The following is a 20,266-nucleotide window of genomic DNA, read 5'->3' on the forward strand; positions in this document are numbered from 1 at the left end:
CCGTACTTTGCTATTTTGATCTTTAGTTCCCAAAAAGTAGAAACATCAGTAAGCTTTTGATTTCGATGAAATATTACTTGATTTCTTTTTGACTGCTAAATGCAATGCTTATTTGATAAATAATACTTCTTGCTTATGTACGTATCTATGTTAACTAGTAATTTTAGTATAGGTGCTCTATAGTCGTCTGTCATCAGATTTTCATCATCAACGTCATTGTAGACTACGTATAATGGTGTTTTTAATGATTGATTTCACTCATTAATGAAGTTAAGAGTTTTTATAACAAAATTATTAACAAATATAAAAAAAGTATCTAAAACAACTATTACATGTATGAATAAAAATAAGATTCGTAAGATTTTTGAAACTAACAATTGTATGAGTACTTATAACGTCTCTAATTTCTGTAATTATTTATAGATGGAATTGAATATTGAAAAATTTAGATTATTGCTAATAATTACGTATCAACAATACAAGCGTAAATCGATATTAGTTATAATATGAGGTTTGAAAATATGGAACCCAGAATATGTACATACTTATCGAAAATATTGTCATTGAAAAAGTAAAATGTGTATGTATGGAACATGGTGTAGGTTTTTATTCTTCTCCTCATAATATATCTATTCCCTTGGGAGGTGATTTTTCCTTGAACAGTCATCAAAGGGTGAAGCACACAAGTTATAATTATTACCTATTACAGCTCAAATTGCACTTATAGTTTGAAATCATTTAGCTAAGGAATCGTTCTTAGTAGAGCAGCGTATCTAGAGTATATTGGTGAAGTTGGTAGTTTACTAGTGCAGTGTTATATTAAGGCTTCTGTTCTGGAGTTCTGTTGCTGAGAAAGCGGTTGGTATCGTCGCGCGGTGATCCTCCGGAGGACCTCTTTTCGTTTTTTTTTTCTCCCATGTACATATACATTCACTGTGGTTTAAAATTTCAGAGTCTTCACTAGCTTATTTATCGTCATTTGCACAGGTTACCTGTACCGCCGACTCTGTCAAATGAGAATCGGTAGATGCCTTCGTTATAATACGCCAAAAGTGGGGCTAATATATTACACCGTGGTTCCTTTCTTATTCGGTGTCGGGACGGATGGTGACTTGAGCCTTTGAACGTATAGCTTATTTTACGGCTTGAAGAGGCAGAATAATGCACTACCTTGTGCGCATTGTGCTATTGTGGTAAAAGGAAATACAAATCGCTTGACTTACATCAAAACTGCGAAAATACGATCGGCTGCAAAACAATGAGAACAATGTATCAGAAACACCTAGTTTGACCATCGATGTTGAGATATTTTACTGATATTGTGATATTTTTTCATGTGTCTCAACATAGGGTGCAAAGTACGTCAAATCAAGGAATTGAAGTATTATGGCAGTTTGAAAATCAGGCATAAAGATTATATCACGCAAAAATGTAAATAGACTCTTTTGAAATAGAAGACATTGAATTTTTGCTTTAAAATTTGGTACGTTGATAAGAATTTCACGATGCCATATCTAAATAAATATTTTATTAAAAAACATAAAATAAAAAATGCCACACCTAATTCGCTGCAAAAAAAAAGGCACTTAAGCCTTATTCAGGAACTCCTGTAATTATTCGTCTTAGACGTATTTCTTTAAAATAGCTTTAAAATGATTTTATTGGTAAATTGTACACAACAGAGAAAAACAACGTCATAGTGCTAAAAAAACGTAGCTTATTGGTGAGAAATGCAGGTAGAATGAGAAATTCAGATGAGTGTAATGGTTTAAAACTATTTAAAAAAGAGACTTATCGTCATTGATAAAAGTGCCTTCAATTATCACGTGTATAGAAAGATAAATTTAAACTTTGTATAATCCACCGACTTTTTTTTAGCTGTATGAATGCCCAACCATCTTGTCAAAGGGGTTCAACACAATAGGGCTAGGAGGCAAGGCTAGTAGTGGGGGTTTAGTAGGCGTGGTGTTTGTGGGGGGTAGGGTAGGTAATGCCCCCCACGACCGAAAGATTAAACGATTTTTAATGAAAATCCGAATTTCAGAATTGTTCCTCGATCAAAAAAAATAAGCTGGAAGATTTCAGTACATATAACATAATTTAATACAATTCAATATAAACGAACTGGCCTTGTTTTAAAAATATTTGTACTATTTAAAAAAAAAGAAAAAAAAAGAATACAAGGAAAATTATTTAACTTCAGCGAAATAACCAAAAATTTTGTTTTTCTTTTAGTACTTGATATGTACAAGGTACTTATTAAATCAATTACTTAATTTTTAGACTTTAAACAACCCTGCCAGAACCGTTATACATTGTATTGGTGTAATGGCACATGTGTGCTCGTGACCGATCAAGGATTTTTTCACCTAATGTATGTTGATTTCCTTAAAATAAAACAAAAGGATATTTGAGTTCAAAAAAGTTGATTGGTTCTCATTCGACGCGTTTGATAGTTAGATAAAAAGTTGAGGTTAAAAATAAATTCAAATTAGAAATGAAGCTAACTTATTAAACGTTAGAAATGCTTTGTGAAGTGGTGCGATTTTATAACACCTATTTATTAAACTCGAAGCAATATATAAATAAAATTTATAACAATTTTACGACGAAATACCTATACGAGTTGATACTAAAAATTTTAAGCTCTGAAATAATAATTGAACAACTAATCGTGTTAATCCTGAATAATTGTAAGTGTTTAAAATCTAAGTTAATATATTTATTACTTAATAATGTATCGCTTATCTTTGAACCTAATTTTACCTAAATTAGAAAACAGTTATCAAAGGGTGACGTGCACTAGGGCACACCTCACATTCTACTAATAGTTTTAAAATGATTATGTTTAACAATTACTAACAAAGTTTGTAAAAGTTAATGTTAGTTTTTGTAAGTAGTAATTTTGAGTACACATACACAAGAGACGAGAAACAGATCATACGGTAAACGATATGTAAGAGGAAGGTAAAAAACCGGGCAACTCTACAAGGTAAAAGATTAAACACTCGACCAAGCACTAATACTCGACCACAGTAATTATGTTATCTGCACATAAGCGAAGTGAAATTTTATCCTCTACACATGCGCAGAGATAAAAAATGAACCTCGATTAAGGTGATCCACTTTTGGAGTAAAAAGGTACGTTTGTGAATTCTTTAAGATGATTTTATCTTAGAAGGTTATCATTTTTTATTTGCATAACAATAAAATTGAAAGGTTGGTTTATGCTATCTAACAATTGCAGTAATGAATTTTCATAAATATTTTTTTTTCTTGGTCAATAAGCCAAAAAATTGTGTAGAGTGGTCAAGTATTGGGTCCTTTACATTAGTTTATATAGGTGCGAACGGACTCGATGCAACGGAAAAGGTGGATAGCAGACGGCACTAAAAAAATGATATGCACATGCGTCTGGTCGTCAAAAAAAAAAATTAACTTTTGGCCACCATACAATGTATAAATGCAAATATTCGTAATATATCGCATACATCTAGATGGATATTCAGGTGCACTTGAAAGCACGGACCTCGGAGAAGCGCCTCACTCAACGAACGTAAAGAAATTCCGTGGCCGTAGGTTTGTCGCTCTACGTCTTACTAAGCGGACGTCAACAACAATTTAACTGTCGGAGGTGACAAAGAAATAAGTACTGTGTAACGATAGATCTACAATCAGTTTGCTTCCAACTGTGAAGCTAAACATTACACTACTTCTAAAATGTCATCTTTACGTAAGCTGGTACTACTTCAGAACTGCAGAAAGAAGACCATGCCTGAGCAGTATTTGAAATTTTGCTTGAACGAAGAAGAAGATCTGTGGCTGATCTGCGAAGACACGACCACCAGTGATGGACGTCTCCAATTTTCCGTAAGACTTGGCTCCACCAGGTTGAACTCAGCATGTCTGGTGGAGCTGGAAAAGCAGCGCAACGATATTATCCAGGGTTTCGCTTCCAAGAAGGCCAAGAAAATATTCAAGAGCCCGAGTATATTGGTGAAGTTGGCAGTTGACCAGCGCAGTGGAATATTTGGACTTCTGTTCTGGAGTTCTGGTGCCAAGACATTGACCTGCTTAACTCTGGATGCATTCCAGAGCATGGCTGAGCGGTTGGTATCTATTACTCAGTATCGAGCTTTGTTTAAAAGAAAAAACAAGATGATTACCATGCTGAGACATCGAAAAGCTGGAAATGATCAACCTAATGAAATGACCAGCATGTCATCGAAAATATCGTCAATGGAGCTTGATTAAACTTACTAAAAGTGGATGTGTAGTGAACAGGTACCATAATTTCTGTTTAATGAATATGTATTGTGTTTAATAAATTTATACCTCTTGGTGAAGTTTAATCAGAAAAGCTTGTTTAGTTCATTTTATGTCCCTGTAATGTGTTTCATTATTATTATTATTATTATTTTTTTATAATATGTTTCCTTATATTAAAATTTTTTTTTGGTAATCCTCAGACTAAAAAATCACATACAATACGCTTTTTGCTAAATACTGGTATTCTAGATTAGATATGTTCCAAAAACTTTTTTTTTTAATAGTAATCAATTAACAAAATTAAAATTGGGCTTTTGTTAGCATGAAAAAAAGTAAAAAAATTTTAGTTATTGTAACGAAAAAAGACCTTACATGATGTATATAAAAATGAATGTAAGTATTCTTTGGTTCCTGTTTTTTATAAGATTAGATTTTCTAACTTAAGTCTAATCATTTAATATGATTTCTGAAATAAAATCAATTACGTAGTTTCAATTTAATTTCCAGTAAATTTGAATATATTTCTTTGTGAAAAAATGTTTAGAACTTTAAACTGAAATTTCTATTTTCCATAAACAAAAAGCGTTTTATAACATACAACGTTAACTGAAATAGTGTGACGAATGTCTAGTTTGAATGTAAGTCGCAGTATCAAGTTGGAAAACTGCATGATCTATAGGTTGTCAAAATTTTCTAAGAACTACTTACACACTTTCAGTAGATTTTTGAATAACTTTTTCCTTTGCTTAGAAATTTAAATGCACAATTACCACAGTAAGTCATTAGTGGCGCTTATCTCGCAATGACAGTGCGTCTTACGCAGATGATATGAGTTTGTCCTTGTATAAAAACTTGAGGTTAGCAGTAAAGATATCTGATAGTTTATCTACCTCAAAATATATAATATTTAGATTTAATTTCTAAACAAACAATAACTGAATGACCGTTTTATGATTCATAAATGCTGCAAAACTATATATAGACGTACGATCGAATATATTTCTGATATTTGAATCAGCCTCGTTTTTCAATAAAAGTTCCTTTTGTTACGTAGGATTCTAAAGGTTCGGGGTGCTCAATAACAACGCGGCAGTTAAACTCAATCAATCACTTTATTGCTATATTCCTTGAGGGAAGGCGCTTTGCGGTCCCGGGTGACTTATCGCGACTCACCTCCTTCTAGTCCCGACGTTCAAGAGCCCTGTGGCCACTGCTGCGGGCCTTTTTATGCTCTCTCTTCCCCCACTTGTGCTCCTTCCTAATACTAATAGCTGAAGCTCATCCCACGTAGTATATACTCATCTCATACTGTACGTGACACTTTCCCTTAATTTGAGAAATACAAAAAGCCGTACTTTGCTATTTTGATCTTTAGTTCCCAAAAAGTAGAAACATTAGTAAGCTTTTGATTTCGATAAAATATTACTTGATTTTTTTCTGACTGCTAAATGCAATGCTTATTTAATAAATAATACTTCTTGCTTATGTACGTATCTATGTTAACTAGTAATTTTAGTATAGGTGTTCTATAGTCGTCTGTCACCAGATTTTCATCATCAACGTCATTGTAGACTACGTATAATGGTGTTTTTAATGATTGATTTCACTCATTAATGAAGTTAAGAGTTTTTATAACAAAACTATTAACAAATATAAAAAAAATATCTTAAACAACTATTACATATATGAATAAAAATAAGATTCGTAAGATTTTTGAAACTAACAATTGTATGAGTACTTATAACGTCCCTAATTTCTGTAATTATTTATAGATGGAATTGAATATTGAAAAATTTAGATTATTGCTAATAATTACGTATCAACAATATAAGCGTAAATCGATATTAGTTATAATATGAGGTTTAAAAATATGGAACCCAGAATATGTACATACTTATCAAAAATATTGTCATTGAAAAAGTAAAATGTGTATGTATGGAACATGGTGTAGCTTTTTATTCTTCTCCTCATAATATATCTATTCCCTTGGGAGGTGATTTTTTCTTGAATAGTCATCAAAGGGTGACGCACACAAGTTATAATTATTACCTATTACAGCTCAAATTGCACTTATAGTTTTAAATCATTTAGCTAAGGGATCGTTCTCAGTAGAGCAGCGTATCTAGAGTATATTGGTGAAGTTGGTAGTTTACCAGTGCAGTGTTATATTTAGGCTTCTGTTCTGGAGTGCTGTTGCTGAGAAAGCGGTTGGTATCGTCGCGCGGTGATTCTCCGGAGGACCTCTTTTCGTTTTTTTTTTCTCCCATGTACATATACATTCACTGTGGTTTAAGATTTCAGAGTCTTCACTAGCTTATTCATCGTCATTTGCACAGGTTACCTGTACCGCCGACTCTGTCGAATGAGAATCGGTAGATGCCTTCGTTATAATACGCTAAAAGTGGGGCTAATATATTACACCGTGGTTCCTTTCTTATTCGGTGTCGGGACGGATGGTGACTTGAGCCTTTGAACGTATAGCTTATTTTACGGCTTGAAGAGGCAGAATAATGCACTACCTTGTGCGCATTGTGCTATTGTGGTAAAAGGAAATACAAATCGCTTGACTTACATCAAAACTGCGTAAATACGATCGGCTGCAAAACAATGAGAACAATGTATCAGAAACACCTAGTTTGACCATCGATGTTGAGATATTTTACTGATATTGTGATATTTTTTCATGTGTCTCAACATAGGGTGCAAAGTACGTCAAATCAAGGAATTGAAGTATTATGGCAGTTTGAGAATCAGGCATAAAGATTATATCACGCAAAAATGTAAATAGACTCTTTCGAAATAGAAGACATCGAATTTTTGCTTTAAAATTTGGTTTGTTGATAAGAATTCCACGATGCCATATCTAAATAAATATTTTATTTAAAAACATAAAATAAAAAATGCCACACCTAATTCGCTGCAAAAAAAAGGCACTTCAGCCTTATTTAGGAACTCCTGTAATTATTCGTCTTAGACGTATTTCTTAAAAATAGTTTTAAAATAATTTTATTGGTAAATTGTACACAACAGTGAAAAACAACGTCACAGTGCTAAAAAAACGTAGCTTATTGGTGAGAAATGCAGGTAGAATGAGAAATTCAGATGAGTGTAATGGTTTAAAACAATTTAAAAAAGAGACTTATCGTCATTGATAAAAGTGCCTTCAATTATCACGTGTATAGAAAGCTAAATTTAAACTTTGTATAATCCACCGATTTTTTTTTAGCTGTATAAATGCCCAACCATCTTGTCAAAGGGGTTCAACACAATAGGGCTAGGAGGCAAGGCTAGTAGTGGGGGTTTAGTAAGCGTGGTTTTGGTGGGGGGTAGGGTAGGTAATGCCCCCTACGACCGAAAGATTAAACGATTTTTAATGAAAATCCGAATTTCAGAATTGTTCCTCGATCAAAAAAAATAAGCTGGAAGATTTCAGTACATATAACATAATTTAATACAATTCAATATAAACGAACCGGCCTTGTTTTAAAAATATTTGTACTATTTAAAAAAAAAGAAAAAAAAAGAATACAAGGAAAATTATTCAACTTCAGCGAAATAACCAAAAATTTTGTTTTTCTTTTAGTACTTGATATGTACAAGGTACTTATTAAATCAATTACTTAATTTTTAGACTTTAAACAACCCTGCCAGAACCGTTATACATTGTATTGGTGTAATGGCACATGTGTGCTCGTGACCGATCAAGGATTTTTTCACCTAATGTATGTTGATTTCCTTAAAATAAAACAAAAGGATATTTGAGTTCAAAAAAGTTGATTGGTTCTCATTCAACGCGTTTGATAGTTAGATAAAAAGTTGAGGTTAAAAATAAATTCAAATTAGAAATGAAGCTAACTTATTAAACGTTAGAAATGCTTTGTGAAGTGGTGCGATTTTATAACACCTATTTATTAAACTCGAAGCAATATATAAATAAAATTTATAACAATTTTACGACGAAATACCTATACGAGTTGATACTAAAAATTTTAAGCTCTGAAATAATAATTGAACAACTAATCGTGTTAATCCTGAATAATTGTAAGTGTTTAAAATCTAAGTTAATATATTTATTACTTAATAATGTATCGCTTATCTTTGGACCTAATTTTACCTAAATTAAAAAACAGTTATCAAAGGGTGACGTGCACTAGGGCACACCTCACATTCCACTAATAGTTTTAAAATGATTATGTTTAACAATTACTAACAAAGTTTGTAAAAGTTAATGTTAGTTTTTGTAAGTAGTAATTTTGAGTACACATACACAAGAGACGAGAAACAGATCATACGGTAAACGATATGTAAGAGGAAGGTTAAAAACCGGGCAACTCTACAAGGTAAAAGATTAAACACTCGACCAAGCACCAATACTCGACCACAGTAATTATGTTATCTGCACATAAGCGAAGTGAAATTTTATCCTCTACACATGCGCAGAGATAAAAAATGAACCTCGATTAAGGTGATCCACTTTTGGAGTAAAAAGGTACGTTTGTGAATTCTTTAAGATGATTTTATCTTAGAAGGTTATCATTTTTTATTTGCATAACAATAAAGTTGAAAGGTTGGTTTATGCTATCTAACAATTGCAGTGATGAATTTTCATAAATATTTTTTTTTCTTGGTCAATAAGCCAAAAAATTGTGTAGAGTGATCAAGTATTGGGTCCTTTACATGAGTTTATATAGGTGCGAACGGACTCGATGCAACGGAAAAGGTGGATAGCAGACGGCACTAAAAAAATGATATGCACATGCGTCTGGTCGTCAAAAAAAAAATCAACTTTTGGCCACCATACAATGTATAAATGCAAATATTCGTAATAGATCGCATACATCTAGATAGATATTCAGGTGCACTTGAAAGCACGGACCTCGGAGAAGCGCCTCACTTAACGAACGTAAAGAAATTCCGTGGCCGTAGGTTTGTCGCTCTACGTCTTACTAAGCGGACGTCAACAACAATTTAACTGTCGGAGGTGACAAAGAAATAAGTACTGTGTAACGATAGATCTACAATCAGTTTGCTTCCAACTGTGAAGCTAAACATTACACTACTTCTAAAATGTCATCTTTACGTAAGCTGGTACTACTTCAGAACTGCAGAAAGAAGACCATGCCTGAGCAGTATTTGAAATTTTGCTTGAACGAAGAAGAAGACCTGTGGCTGATCTGCGAAGACACGACCACCAGTGATGGACGTCTCCAATTTTCCGTAAGACTTGGCTCCACCAGGTTGAACTCAGCATGTCTGGTGGAGCTGGAAAAGCAGCGCAACGATATTATCCAGGGTTTCGCTTCCAAGAAGGCCAAGAAAATATTCAAGAGCCCGAGTATATTGGTGAAGTTGGCAGTTGACCAGCGCAGTGGAATATTTGGACTTCTGTTCTGGAGTTCTGGTGCCAAGACATTGACCTGCTTAACTCTGGATGCATTCCAGAGCATGGCTGAGCGGTTGGTATCTATTACTCAGTATCGAGCTTTGTTTAAAAGAAAAAACAAGATGATTACCATGCTGAGACATCGAAAAGCTGGAAATGATCAACCTAATGAAATGACCAGCATGTCATCGAAAATATCGTCAATGGAGCTTGATTAAACTTACTAAAAGTGGATGTGTAGTGAACAGGTACCATAATTTCTGTTTAATGAATATGTATTGTGTTTAATAAATTTATACCTCTTGGTGAAGTTTAATCAGAAAAGCTTGTTTAGTTCATTTTATGTCCCTGTAATGTGTTTCATTATTATTATTATTATTATTTTTTTATAATATGTTTCCTTATATTAAAATTTTTTTTTGGTAATCCTCAGACTAAAAAATCACATACAATACGCTTTTTGCTAAATACTGGTATTCTAGATTAGATATGTTCCAAAAACTTTTTTTTTTAATAGTAATCAATTAACAAAATTAAAATTGGGCTTTTGTTAGCATCAAAAAAAGTAAAAAAATTTTAGTTATTGTAACGAAAAAAGACCTTACATGATGTATATAAAAATGAATGTAAGTATTCTTTGGTTCCCGTTTTTTATAAGATTAGATTTTCTAACTCAAGTCTAATCATTTAATATGATTTCTAAAATAAAATTAATTACGTAGTTTCAATTTAATTTCCAGTAAATTTAAATATATTTCTTTGTGAAAAAATTTTTAGAACTTCAAACTTAAATTTCTATTTTCCATAAACAAAAAGCGTTTTATAACATACAACGTTAACTGAAATAGTGTGACGAATGTCTAGTTTGAATGTAAGTCGCAGTATCAAGTTGGAAAACTGCATGATCTATAGATTGACAAAATTTTCTAAGAACTACTTACACACTTTCAGTAGATTTTTGAATAACTTTTTCCTTTGCTTAGAAATTTAAATGCACAATTACCACAGTAAGTCATTAGTGGCGCTTATCTCGCAATGACAGTGCGTCTTACGCAGATGATATGAGTTTGTCCTTGTATAAAAACTTGAGGTTAGCAGTAAAGATATCTGATAGTTTATCTACCTCAAAATATATAATATTTAGATTTAATTTCTAAACAAACAATAACTGAATGACCGTTTTATGATTCATAAATGCTGCAAAACTATATATAGACGTACGATCGAATATATTTCTGATATTTGAATCAGCCTCGTTTTTCAATAAAAGTTCCTTTTGTTACGTAGGATTCTAAAGGTTCGGGGTGCTTAATAACAACGCGGCAGTTAAACTCAATCAATCACTTTATTGCTATATTCCTTGAGGGAAGGCGCTTTGCGGTCCCGGGTGACTTATCGCGACTCACCTCCTTCTAGTCCCGACGTTCAAGAGCCCTGTGGCCACTGCTGCGGGCCTTTTTATGCTCTCTCTTCCCCCACTTGTGCTCCTTCCTAATACTAATAGCTGAAGCTCATCCCACGTAGTATATACTCATCTCATACTGTACGTGACACTTTCCCTTAATTTGAGAAATACAAAAAGCCGTACTTTGCTATTTTGATCTTTAGTTCCCAAAAAGTAGAAACATTAGTAAGCTTTTGATTTCGATAAAATATTACTTGATTTCTTTCTGACTGCTAAATGCAATGCTTATTTAATAAATAATACTTCTTGCTTATGTACGTATCTATGTTAACTAGTAATTTTAGTATAGGTGTTCTATAGTCGTCTGTCACCAGATTTTCATCATCAACGTCATTGTAGACTACGTATAATGGTGTTTTTAATGATTGATTTCACTCATTAATGAAGTTAAGAGTTTTTATAACAAAACTATTAACAAATATAAAAAAAATATCTTAAACAACTATTACATATATGAATAAAAATAAGATTCGTAAGATTTTTGAAACTAACAATTGTATGAGTACTTATAACGTCCCTAATTTCTGTAATTATTTATAGATGGAATTGAATATTGAAAAATTTAGATTATTGCTAATAATTACGTATCAACAATATAAGCGTAAATCGATATTAGTTATAATATGAGGTTTAAAAATATGGAACCCAGAATATGTACATACTTATCAAAAATATTGTCATTGAAAAAGTAAAATGTGTATGTATGGAACATGGTGTAGCTTTTTATTCTTCTCCTCATAATATATCTATTCCCTTGGGAGGTGATTTTTTCTTGAATAGTCATCAAAGGGTGACGCACACAAGTTATAATTATTACCTATTACAGCTCAAATTGCACTTATAGTTTTAAATCATTTAGCTAAGGGATCGTTCTCAGTAGAGCAGCGTATCTAGAGTATATTGGTGAAGTTGGTAGTTTACCAGTGCAGTGTTATATTTAGGCTTCTGTTCTGGAGTGCTGTTGCTGAGAAAGCGGTTGGTATCGTCGCGCGGTGATTCTCCGGAGGACCTCTTTTCGTTTTTTTTTTCTCCCATGTACATATACATTCACTGTGGTTTAAGATTTCAGAGTCTTCACTAGCTTATTCATCGTCATTTGCACAGGTTACCTGTACCGCCGACTCTGTCGAATGAGAATCGGTAGATGCCTTCGTTATAATACGCTAAAAGTGGGGCTAATATATTACACCGTGGTTCCTTTCTTATTCGGTGTCGGGACGGATGGTGACTTGAGCCTTTGAACGTATAGCTTATTTTACGGCTTGAAGAGGCAGAATAATGCACTACCTTGTGCGCATTGTGCTATTGTGGTAAAAGGAAATACAAATCGCTTGACTTACATCAAAACTGCGTAAATACGATCGGCTGCAAAACAATGAGAACAATGTATCAGAAACACCTAGTTTGACCATCGATGTTGAGATATTTTACTGATATTGTGATATTTTTTCATGTGTCTCAACATAGGGTGCAAAGTACGTCAAATCAAGGAATTGAAGTATTATGGCAGTTTGAGAATCAGGCATAAAGATTATATCACGCAAAAATGTAAATAGACTCTTTCGAAATAGAAGACATCGAATTTTTGCTTTAAAATTTGGTTTGTTGATAAGAATTCCACGATGCCATATCTAAATAAATATTTTATTTAAAAACATAAAATAAAAAATGCCACACCTAATTCGCTGCAAAAAAAAGGCACTTCAGCCTTATTTAGGAACTCCTGTAATTATTCGTCTTAGACGTATTTCTTAAAAATAGTTTTAAAATAATTTTATTGGTAAATTGTACACAACAGTGAAAAACAACGTCACAGTGCTAAAAAAACGTAGCTTATTGGTGAGAAATGCAGGTAGAATGAGAAATTCAGATGAGTGTAATGGTTTAAAACAATTTAAAAAAGAGACTTATCGTCATTGATAAAAGTGCCTTCAATTATCACGTGTATAGAAAGCTAAATTTAAACTTTGTATAATCCACCGATTTTTTTTTAGCTGTATAAATGCCCAACCATCTTGTCAAAGGGGTTCAACACAATAGGGCTAGGAGGCAAGGCTAGTAGTGGGGGTTTAGTAAGCGTGGTTTTGGTGGGGGGTAGGGTAGGTAATGCCCCCTACGACCGAAAGATTAAACGATTTTTAATGAAAATCCGAATTTCAGAATTGTTCCTCGATCAAAAAAAATAAGCTGGAAGATTTCAGTACATATAACATAATTTAATACAATTCAATATAAACGAACCGGCCTTGTTTTAAAAATATTTGTACTATTTAAAAAAAAAGAAAAAAAAAGAATACAAGGAAAATTATTCAACTTCAGCGAAATAACCAAAAATTTTGTTTTTCTTTTAGTACTTGATATGTACAAGGTACTTATTAAATCAATTACTTAATTTTTAGACTTTAAACAACCCTGCCAGAACCGTTATACATTGTATTGGTGTAATGGCACATGTGTGCTCGTGACCGATCAAGGATTTTTTCACCTAATGTATGTTGATTTCCTTAAAATAAAACAAAAGGATATTTGAGTTCAAAAAAGTTGATTGGTTCTCATTCAACGCGTTTGATAGTTAGATAAAAAGTTGAGGTTAAAAATAAATTCAAATTAGAAATGAAGCTAACTTATTAAACGTTAGAAATGCTTTGTGAAGTGGTGCGATTTTATAACACCTATTTATTAAACTCGAAGCAATATATAAATAAAATTTATAACAATTTTACGACGAAATACCTATACGAGTTGATACTAAAAATTTTAAGCTCTGAAATAATAATTGAACAACTAATCGTGTTAATCCTGAATAATTGTAAGTGTTTAAAATCTAAGTTAATATATTTATTACTTAATAATGTATCGCTTATCTTTGGACCTAATTTTACCTAAATTAGAAAACAGTTATCAAAGGGTGACGTGCACTAGGGCACACCTCACATTCCACTAATAGTTTTAAAATGATTATGTTTAACAATTACTAACAAAGTTTGTAAAAGTTAATGTTAGTTTTTGTAAGTAGTAATTTTGAGTACACATACACAAGAGACGAGAAACAGATCATACGGTAAACGATATGTAAGAGGAAGGTTAAAAACCGGGCAACTCTACAAGGTAAAAGATTAAACACTCGACCAAGCACCAATACTCGACCACAGTAATTATGTTATCTGCACATAAGCGAAGTGAAATTTTATCCTCTACACATGCGCAGAGATAAAAAATGAACCTCGATTAAGGTGATCCACTTTTGGAGTAAAAAGGTACGTTTGTGAATTCTTTAAGATGATTTTATCTTAGAAGGTTATCATTTTTTATTTGCATAACAATAAAGTTGAAAGGTTGGTTTATGCTATCTAACAATTGCAGTGATGAATTTTCATAAATATTTTTTTTTCTTGGTCAATAAGCCAAAAAATTGTGTAGAGTGATCAAGTATTGGGTCCTTTACATGAGTTTATATAGGTGCGAACGGACTCGATGCAACGGAAAAGGTGGATAGCAGACGGCACTAAAAAAATGATATGCACATGCGTCTGGTCGTCAAAAAAAAAATCAACTTTTGGCCACCATACAATGTATAAATGCAAATATTCGTAATAGATCGCATACATCTAGATAGATATTCAGGTGCACTTGAAAGCACGGACCTCGGAGAAGCGCCTCACTTAACGAACGTAAAGAAATTCCGTGGCCGTAGGTTTGTCGCTCTACGTCTTACTAAGCGGACGTCAACAACAATTTAACTGTCGGAGGTGACAAAGAAATAAGTACTGTGTAACGATAGATCTACAATCAGTTTGCTTCCAACTGTGAAGCTAAACATTACACTACTTCTAAAATGTCATCTTTACGTAAGCTGGTACTACTTCAGAACTGCAGAAAGAAGACCATGCCTGAGCAGTATTTGAAATTTTGCTTGAACGAAGAAGAAGACCTGTGGCTGATCTGCGAAGACACGACCACCAGTGATGGACGTCTCCAATTTTCCGTAAGACTTGGCTCCACCAGGTTGAACTCAGCATGTCTGGTGGAGCTGGAAAAGCAGCGCAACGATATTATCCAGGGTTTCGCTTCCAAGAAGGCCAAGAAAATATTCAAGAGCCCGAGTATATTGGTGAAGTTGGCAGTTGACCAGCGCAGTGGAATATTTGGACTTCTGTTCTGGAGTTCTGGTGCCAAGACATTGACCTGCTTAACTCTGGATGCATTCCAGAGCATGGCTGAGCGGTTGGTATCTATTACTCAGTATCGAGCTTTGTTTAAAAGAAAAAACAAGATGATTACCATGCTGAGACATCGAAAAGCTGGAAATGATCAACCTAATGAAATGACCAGCATGTCATCGAAAATATCGTCAATGGAGCTTGATTAAACTTACTAAAAGTGGATGTGTAGTGAACAGGTACCATAATTTCTGTTTAATGAATATGTATTGTGTTTAATAAATTTATACCTCTTGGTGAAGTTTAATCAGAAAAGCTTGTTTAGTTCATTTTATGTCCCTGTAATGTGTTTCATTATTATTATTATTATTATTTTTTTATAATATGTTTCCTTATATTAAAATTTTTTTTTGGTAATCCTCAGACTAAAAAATCACATACAATACGCTTTTTGCTAAATACTGGTATTCTAGATTAGATATGTTCCAAAAACTTTTTTTTTTAATAGTAATCAATTAACAAAATTAAAATTGGGCTTTTGTTAGCATCAAAAAAAGTAAAAAAATTTTAGTTATTGTAACGAAAAAAGACCTTACATGATGTATATAAAAATGAATGTAAGTATTCTTTGGTTCCCGTTTTTTATAAGATTAGATTTTCTAACTCAAGTCTAATCATTTAATATGATTTCTAAAATAAAATTAATTACGTAGTTTCAATTTAATTTCCAGTAAATTTAAATATATTTCTTTGTGAAAAAATTTTTAGAACTTCAAACTTAAATTTCTATTTTCCATAAACAAAAAGCGTTTTATAACATACAACGTTAACTGAAATAGTGTGACGAATGTCTAGTTTGAATGTAAGTCGCAGTATCAAGTTGGAAAACTGCATGATCTATAGATTGACAAAATTTTCTAAGAACTACTTACACACTTTCAGTAGATTTTTGAATAACTTTTTCCTTTGCTTAGAAATTTAAATGCACAATTACCACAGTAAGTCATTAGTGGCGCTTATCTCGCAATGACAGTGCGTCTTACGCAGATGATACGAGTTTGTCCTTGTATAAAAACTTGAGGTTAGCAGTAAAGATATCTGATAGTTTATCTACCTCAAAATATATAATATTTAGATTTAATTTCTAAACAAACAATAACTGAATGACCGTTTTATGATTCATAAATGCTGCAAAACTATATATAGACGTACGATCGAATATATTTCTGATATTTGAATCAGCCTCGTTTTTCAATAAAAGTTCCTTTTGTTACGTAGGATTCTAAAGGTTCGGGGTGCTTAATAACAACGCGGCAGTTAAACTCAATCAATCACTTTATTGCTATATTCCTTGAGGGAAGGCGCTTTGCGGTCCCGGGTGACTTATCGCGACTCACCTCCTTCTAGTCCCGACGTTCAAGAGCCCTGTGGCCACTGCTGCGGGCCTTTTTATGCTCTCTCTTCCCCCACTTGTGCTCCTTCCTAATACTAATAGCTGAAGCTCATCCCACGTAGTATATACTCATCTCATACTGTACGTGACACTTTCCCTTAATTTGAGAAATACAAAAAGCCGTACTTTGCTATTTTGATCTTTAGTTCCCAAAAAGTAGAAACATTAGTAAGCTTTTGATTTCGATAAAATATTACTTGATTTCTTTCTGACTGCTAAATGCAATGCTTATTTAATAAATAATACTTCTTGCTTATGTACGTATCTATGTTAACTAGTAATTTTAGTATAGGTGTTCTATAGTCGTCTGTCACCAGATTTTCATCATCAACGTCATTGTAGACTACGTATAATGGTGTTTTTAATGATTGATTTCACTCATTAATGAAGTTAAGAGTTTTTATAACAAAACTATTAACAAATATAAAAAAAATATCTTAAACAACTATTACATATATGAATAAAAATAAGATTCGTAAGATTTTTGAAACTAACAATTGTATGAGTACTTATAACGTCCCTAATTTCTGTAATTATTTATAGATGGAATTGAATATTGAAAAATTTAGATTATTGCTAATAATTACGTATCAACAATATAAGCGTAAATCGATATTAGTTATAATATGAGGTTTAAAAATATGGAACCCAGAATATGTACATACTTATCAAAAATATTGTCATTGAAAAAGTAAAATGTGTATGTATGGAACATGGTGTAGCTTTTTATTCTTCTCCTCATAATATATCTATTCCCTTGGGAGGTGATTTTTTCTTGAATAGTCATCAAAGGGTGACGCACACAAGTTATAATTATTACCTATTACAGCTCAAATTGCACTTATAGTTTTAAATCATTTAGCTAAGGGATCGTTCTCAGTAGAGCAGCGTATCTAGAGTATATTGGTGAAGTTGGTAGTTTACCAGTGCAGTGTTATATTTAGGCTTCTGTTCTGGAGTGCTGTTGCTGAGAAAGCGGTTGGTATCGTCGCGCGGTGATTCTCCGGAGGACCTCTTTTCGTTTTTTTTTTCTCCCATGTACATATACATTCACTGTGGTTTAAGATTTCAGAGTCTTCACTAGCTTATTCATCGTCATTTGCACAGGTTACCTGTACCGCCGACTCTGTCGAATGAGAATCGGTAGATGCCTTCGTTATAATACGCTAAAAGTGGGGCTAATATATTACACCGTGGTTCCTTTCTTATTCGGTGTCGGGACGGATGGTGACTTGAGCCTTTGAACGTATAGCTTATTTTACGGCTTGAAGAGGCAGAATAATGCACTACCTTGTGCGCATTGTGCTATTGTGGTAAAAGGAAATACAAATCGCTTGACTTACATCAAAACTGCGTAAATACGATCGGCTGCAAAACAATGAGAACAATGTATCAGAAACACCTAGTTTGACCATCGATGTTGAGATATTTTACTGATATTGTGATATTTTTTCATGTGTCTCAACATAGGGTGCAAAGTACGTCAAATCAAGGAATTGAAGTATTATGGCAGTTTGAGAATCAGGCATAAAGATTATATCACGCAAAAATGTAAATAGACTCTTTCGAAATAGAAGACATCGAATTTTTGCTTTAAAATTTGGTTTGTTGATAAGAATTCCACGATGCCATATCTAAATAAATATTTTATTTAAAAACATAAAATAAAAAATGCCACACCTAATTCGCTGCAAAAAAAAGGCACTTCAGCCTTATTTAGGAACTCCTGTAATTATTCGTCTTAGACGTATTTCTTAAAAATAGTTTTAAAATAATTTTATTGGTAAATTGTACACAACAGTGAAAAACAACGTCACAGTGCTAAAAAAACGTAGCTTATTGGTGAGAAATGCAGGTAGAATGAGAAATTCAGATGAGTGTAATGGTTTAAAACAATTTAAAAAAGAGACTTATCGTCATTGATAAAAGTGCCTTCAATTATCACGTGTATAGAAAGCTAAATTTAAACTTTGTATAATCCACCGATTTTTTTTTAGCTGTATAAATGCCCAACCATCTTGTCAAAGGGGTTCAACACAATAGGGCTAGGAGGCAAGGCTAGTAGTGGGGGTTTAGTAAGCGTGGTTTTGGTGGGGGGTAGGGTAGGTAATGCCCCCTACGACCGAAAGATTAAACGATTTTTAATGAAAATCCGAATTTCAGAATTGTTCCTCGATCAAAAAAAATAAGCTGGAAGATTTCAGTACATATAACATAATTTAATACAATTCAATATAAACGAACCGGCCTTGTTTTAAAAATATTTGTACTATTTAAAAAAAAAGAAAAAAAAAGAATACAAGGAAAATTATTCAACTTCAGCGAAATAACCAAAAATTTTGTTTTTCTTTTAGTACTTGATATGTACAAGGTACTTATTAAATCAATTACTTAATTTTTAGACTTTAAACAACCCTGCCAGAACCGTTATACATTGTATTGGTGTAATGGCACATGTGTGCTCGTGACCGATCAAGGATTTTTTCACCTAATGTATGTTGATTTCCTTAAAATAAAACAAAAGGATATTTGAGTTCAAAAAAGTTGATTGGTTCTCATTCAACGCGTTTGATAGTTAGATAAAAAGTTGAGGTTAAAAATAAATTCAAATTAGAAATGAAGCTAACTTATTAAACGTTAGAAATGCTTTGTGAAGTGGTGCGATTTTATAACACCTATTTATTAAACTCGAAGCAATATATAAATAAAATTTATAACAATTTTACGACGAAATACCTATACGAGTTGATACTAAAAATTTTAAGCTCTGAAATAATAATTGAACAACTAATCGTGTTAATCCTGAATAATTGTAAGTGTTTAAAATCTAAGTTAATATATTTATTACTTAATAATGTATCGCTTATCTTTGGACCTAATTTTACCTAAATTAGAAAACAGTTATCAAAGGGTGACGTGCACTAGGGCACACCTCACATTCCACTAATAGTTTTAAAATGATTATGTTTAACAATTACTAACAAAGTTTGTAAAAGTTAATGTTAGTTTTTGTAAGTAGTAATTTTGAGTACACATACACAAGAGACGAGAAACAGATCATACGGTAAACGATATGTAAGAGGAAGGTTAAAAACCGGGCAACTCTACAAGGTAAAAGATTAAACACTCGACCAAGCACCAATACTCGACCACAGTAATTATGTTATCTGCACATAAGCGAAGTGAAATTTTATCCTCTACACATGCGCAGAGATAAAAAATGAACCTCGATTAAGGTGATCCACTTTTGGAGTAAAAAGGTACGTTTGTGAATTCTTTAAGATGATTTTATCTTAGAAGGTTATCATTTTTTATTTGCATAACAATAAAGTTGAAAGGTTGGTTTATGCTATCTAACAATTGCAGTGATGAATTTTCATAAATATTTTTTTTTCTTGGTCAATAAGCCAAAAAATTGTGTAGAGTGATCAAGTATTGGGTCCTTTACATGAGTTTATATAGGTGCGAACGGACTCGATGCAACGGAAAAGGTGGATAGCAGACGGCACTAAAAAAATGATATGCACATGCGTCTG

General features: G+C 32.8%; 3 protein-coding genes across 3 annotated transcripts; all 3 read left to right on the forward strand.

Moving 5' to 3' along the window:
- Window positions 1–3,702: 3,702 nt before the first annotated feature.
- On the forward strand, window positions 3,703–5,830 carry LOC149375402 (uncharacterized). The gene is made up of 2 exons (XM_089589013.1): window positions 3,703–4,284; window positions 5,786–5,830. Exon 1 carries the CDS (start codon window positions 3,721–3,723, stop codon window positions 4,252–4,254), a length of 534 nt encoding a protein of 177 aa, XP_089445139.1. The 5' UTR covers window positions 3,703–3,720; the 3' UTR covers window positions 4,255–4,284; window positions 5,786–5,830.
- A 3,455-nt stretch (window positions 5,831–9,285) lies between these two features.
- LOC149375403 (uncharacterized) lies at window positions 9,286–11,446 on the forward strand. The gene is made up of 2 exons (XM_089589008.1): window positions 9,286–9,900; window positions 11,402–11,446. Exon 1 carries the CDS (start codon window positions 9,337–9,339, stop codon window positions 9,868–9,870), a length of 534 nt encoding a protein of 177 aa, XP_089445134.1. The 5' UTR covers window positions 9,286–9,336; the 3' UTR covers window positions 9,871–9,900; window positions 11,402–11,446.
- Window positions 11,447–14,901: 3,455 nt separating this feature from the next.
- Window positions 14,902–17,062, forward strand: LOC149375404 (uncharacterized). Its single transcript, XM_089589010.1, has 2 exons — window positions 14,902–15,516; window positions 17,018–17,062. Exon 1 carries the CDS (start codon window positions 14,953–14,955, stop codon window positions 15,484–15,486), a length of 534 nt encoding a protein of 177 aa, XP_089445136.1. The 5' UTR covers window positions 14,902–14,952; the 3' UTR covers window positions 15,487–15,516; window positions 17,018–17,062.
- Window positions 17,063–20,266: the final 3,204 nt, after the last annotated feature.

Source organism: Copidosoma floridanum, unplaced genomic scaffold (genome assembly GCF_036245765.1).
Source record: "Copidosoma floridanum isolate Cflo_tuat_1 unplaced genomic scaffold, Cflo_Japanese_pri ptg000007l, whole genome shotgun sequence".
NCBI lineage: Eukaryota > Metazoa > Arthropoda > Insecta > Hymenoptera > Encyrtidae > Copidosoma > Copidosoma floridanum.

What these genes read in the sequence shown, in the direction of transcription:
- LOC149375402 (XM_089589013.1), top strand. Translation starts at nt 3,721, where the DNA reads ATGTCATCTTTACGTAAGCTGGTACTACTTCAGAACTGCAGAAAGAAG.
- LOC149375403 (XM_089589008.1), top strand. Translation starts at nt 9,337, where the DNA reads ATGTCATCTTTACGTAAGCTGGTACTACTTCAGAACTGCAGAAAGAAG.
- LOC149375404 (XM_089589010.1), top strand. Translation starts at nt 14,953, where the DNA reads ATGTCATCTTTACGTAAGCTGGTACTACTTCAGAACTGCAGAAAGAAG.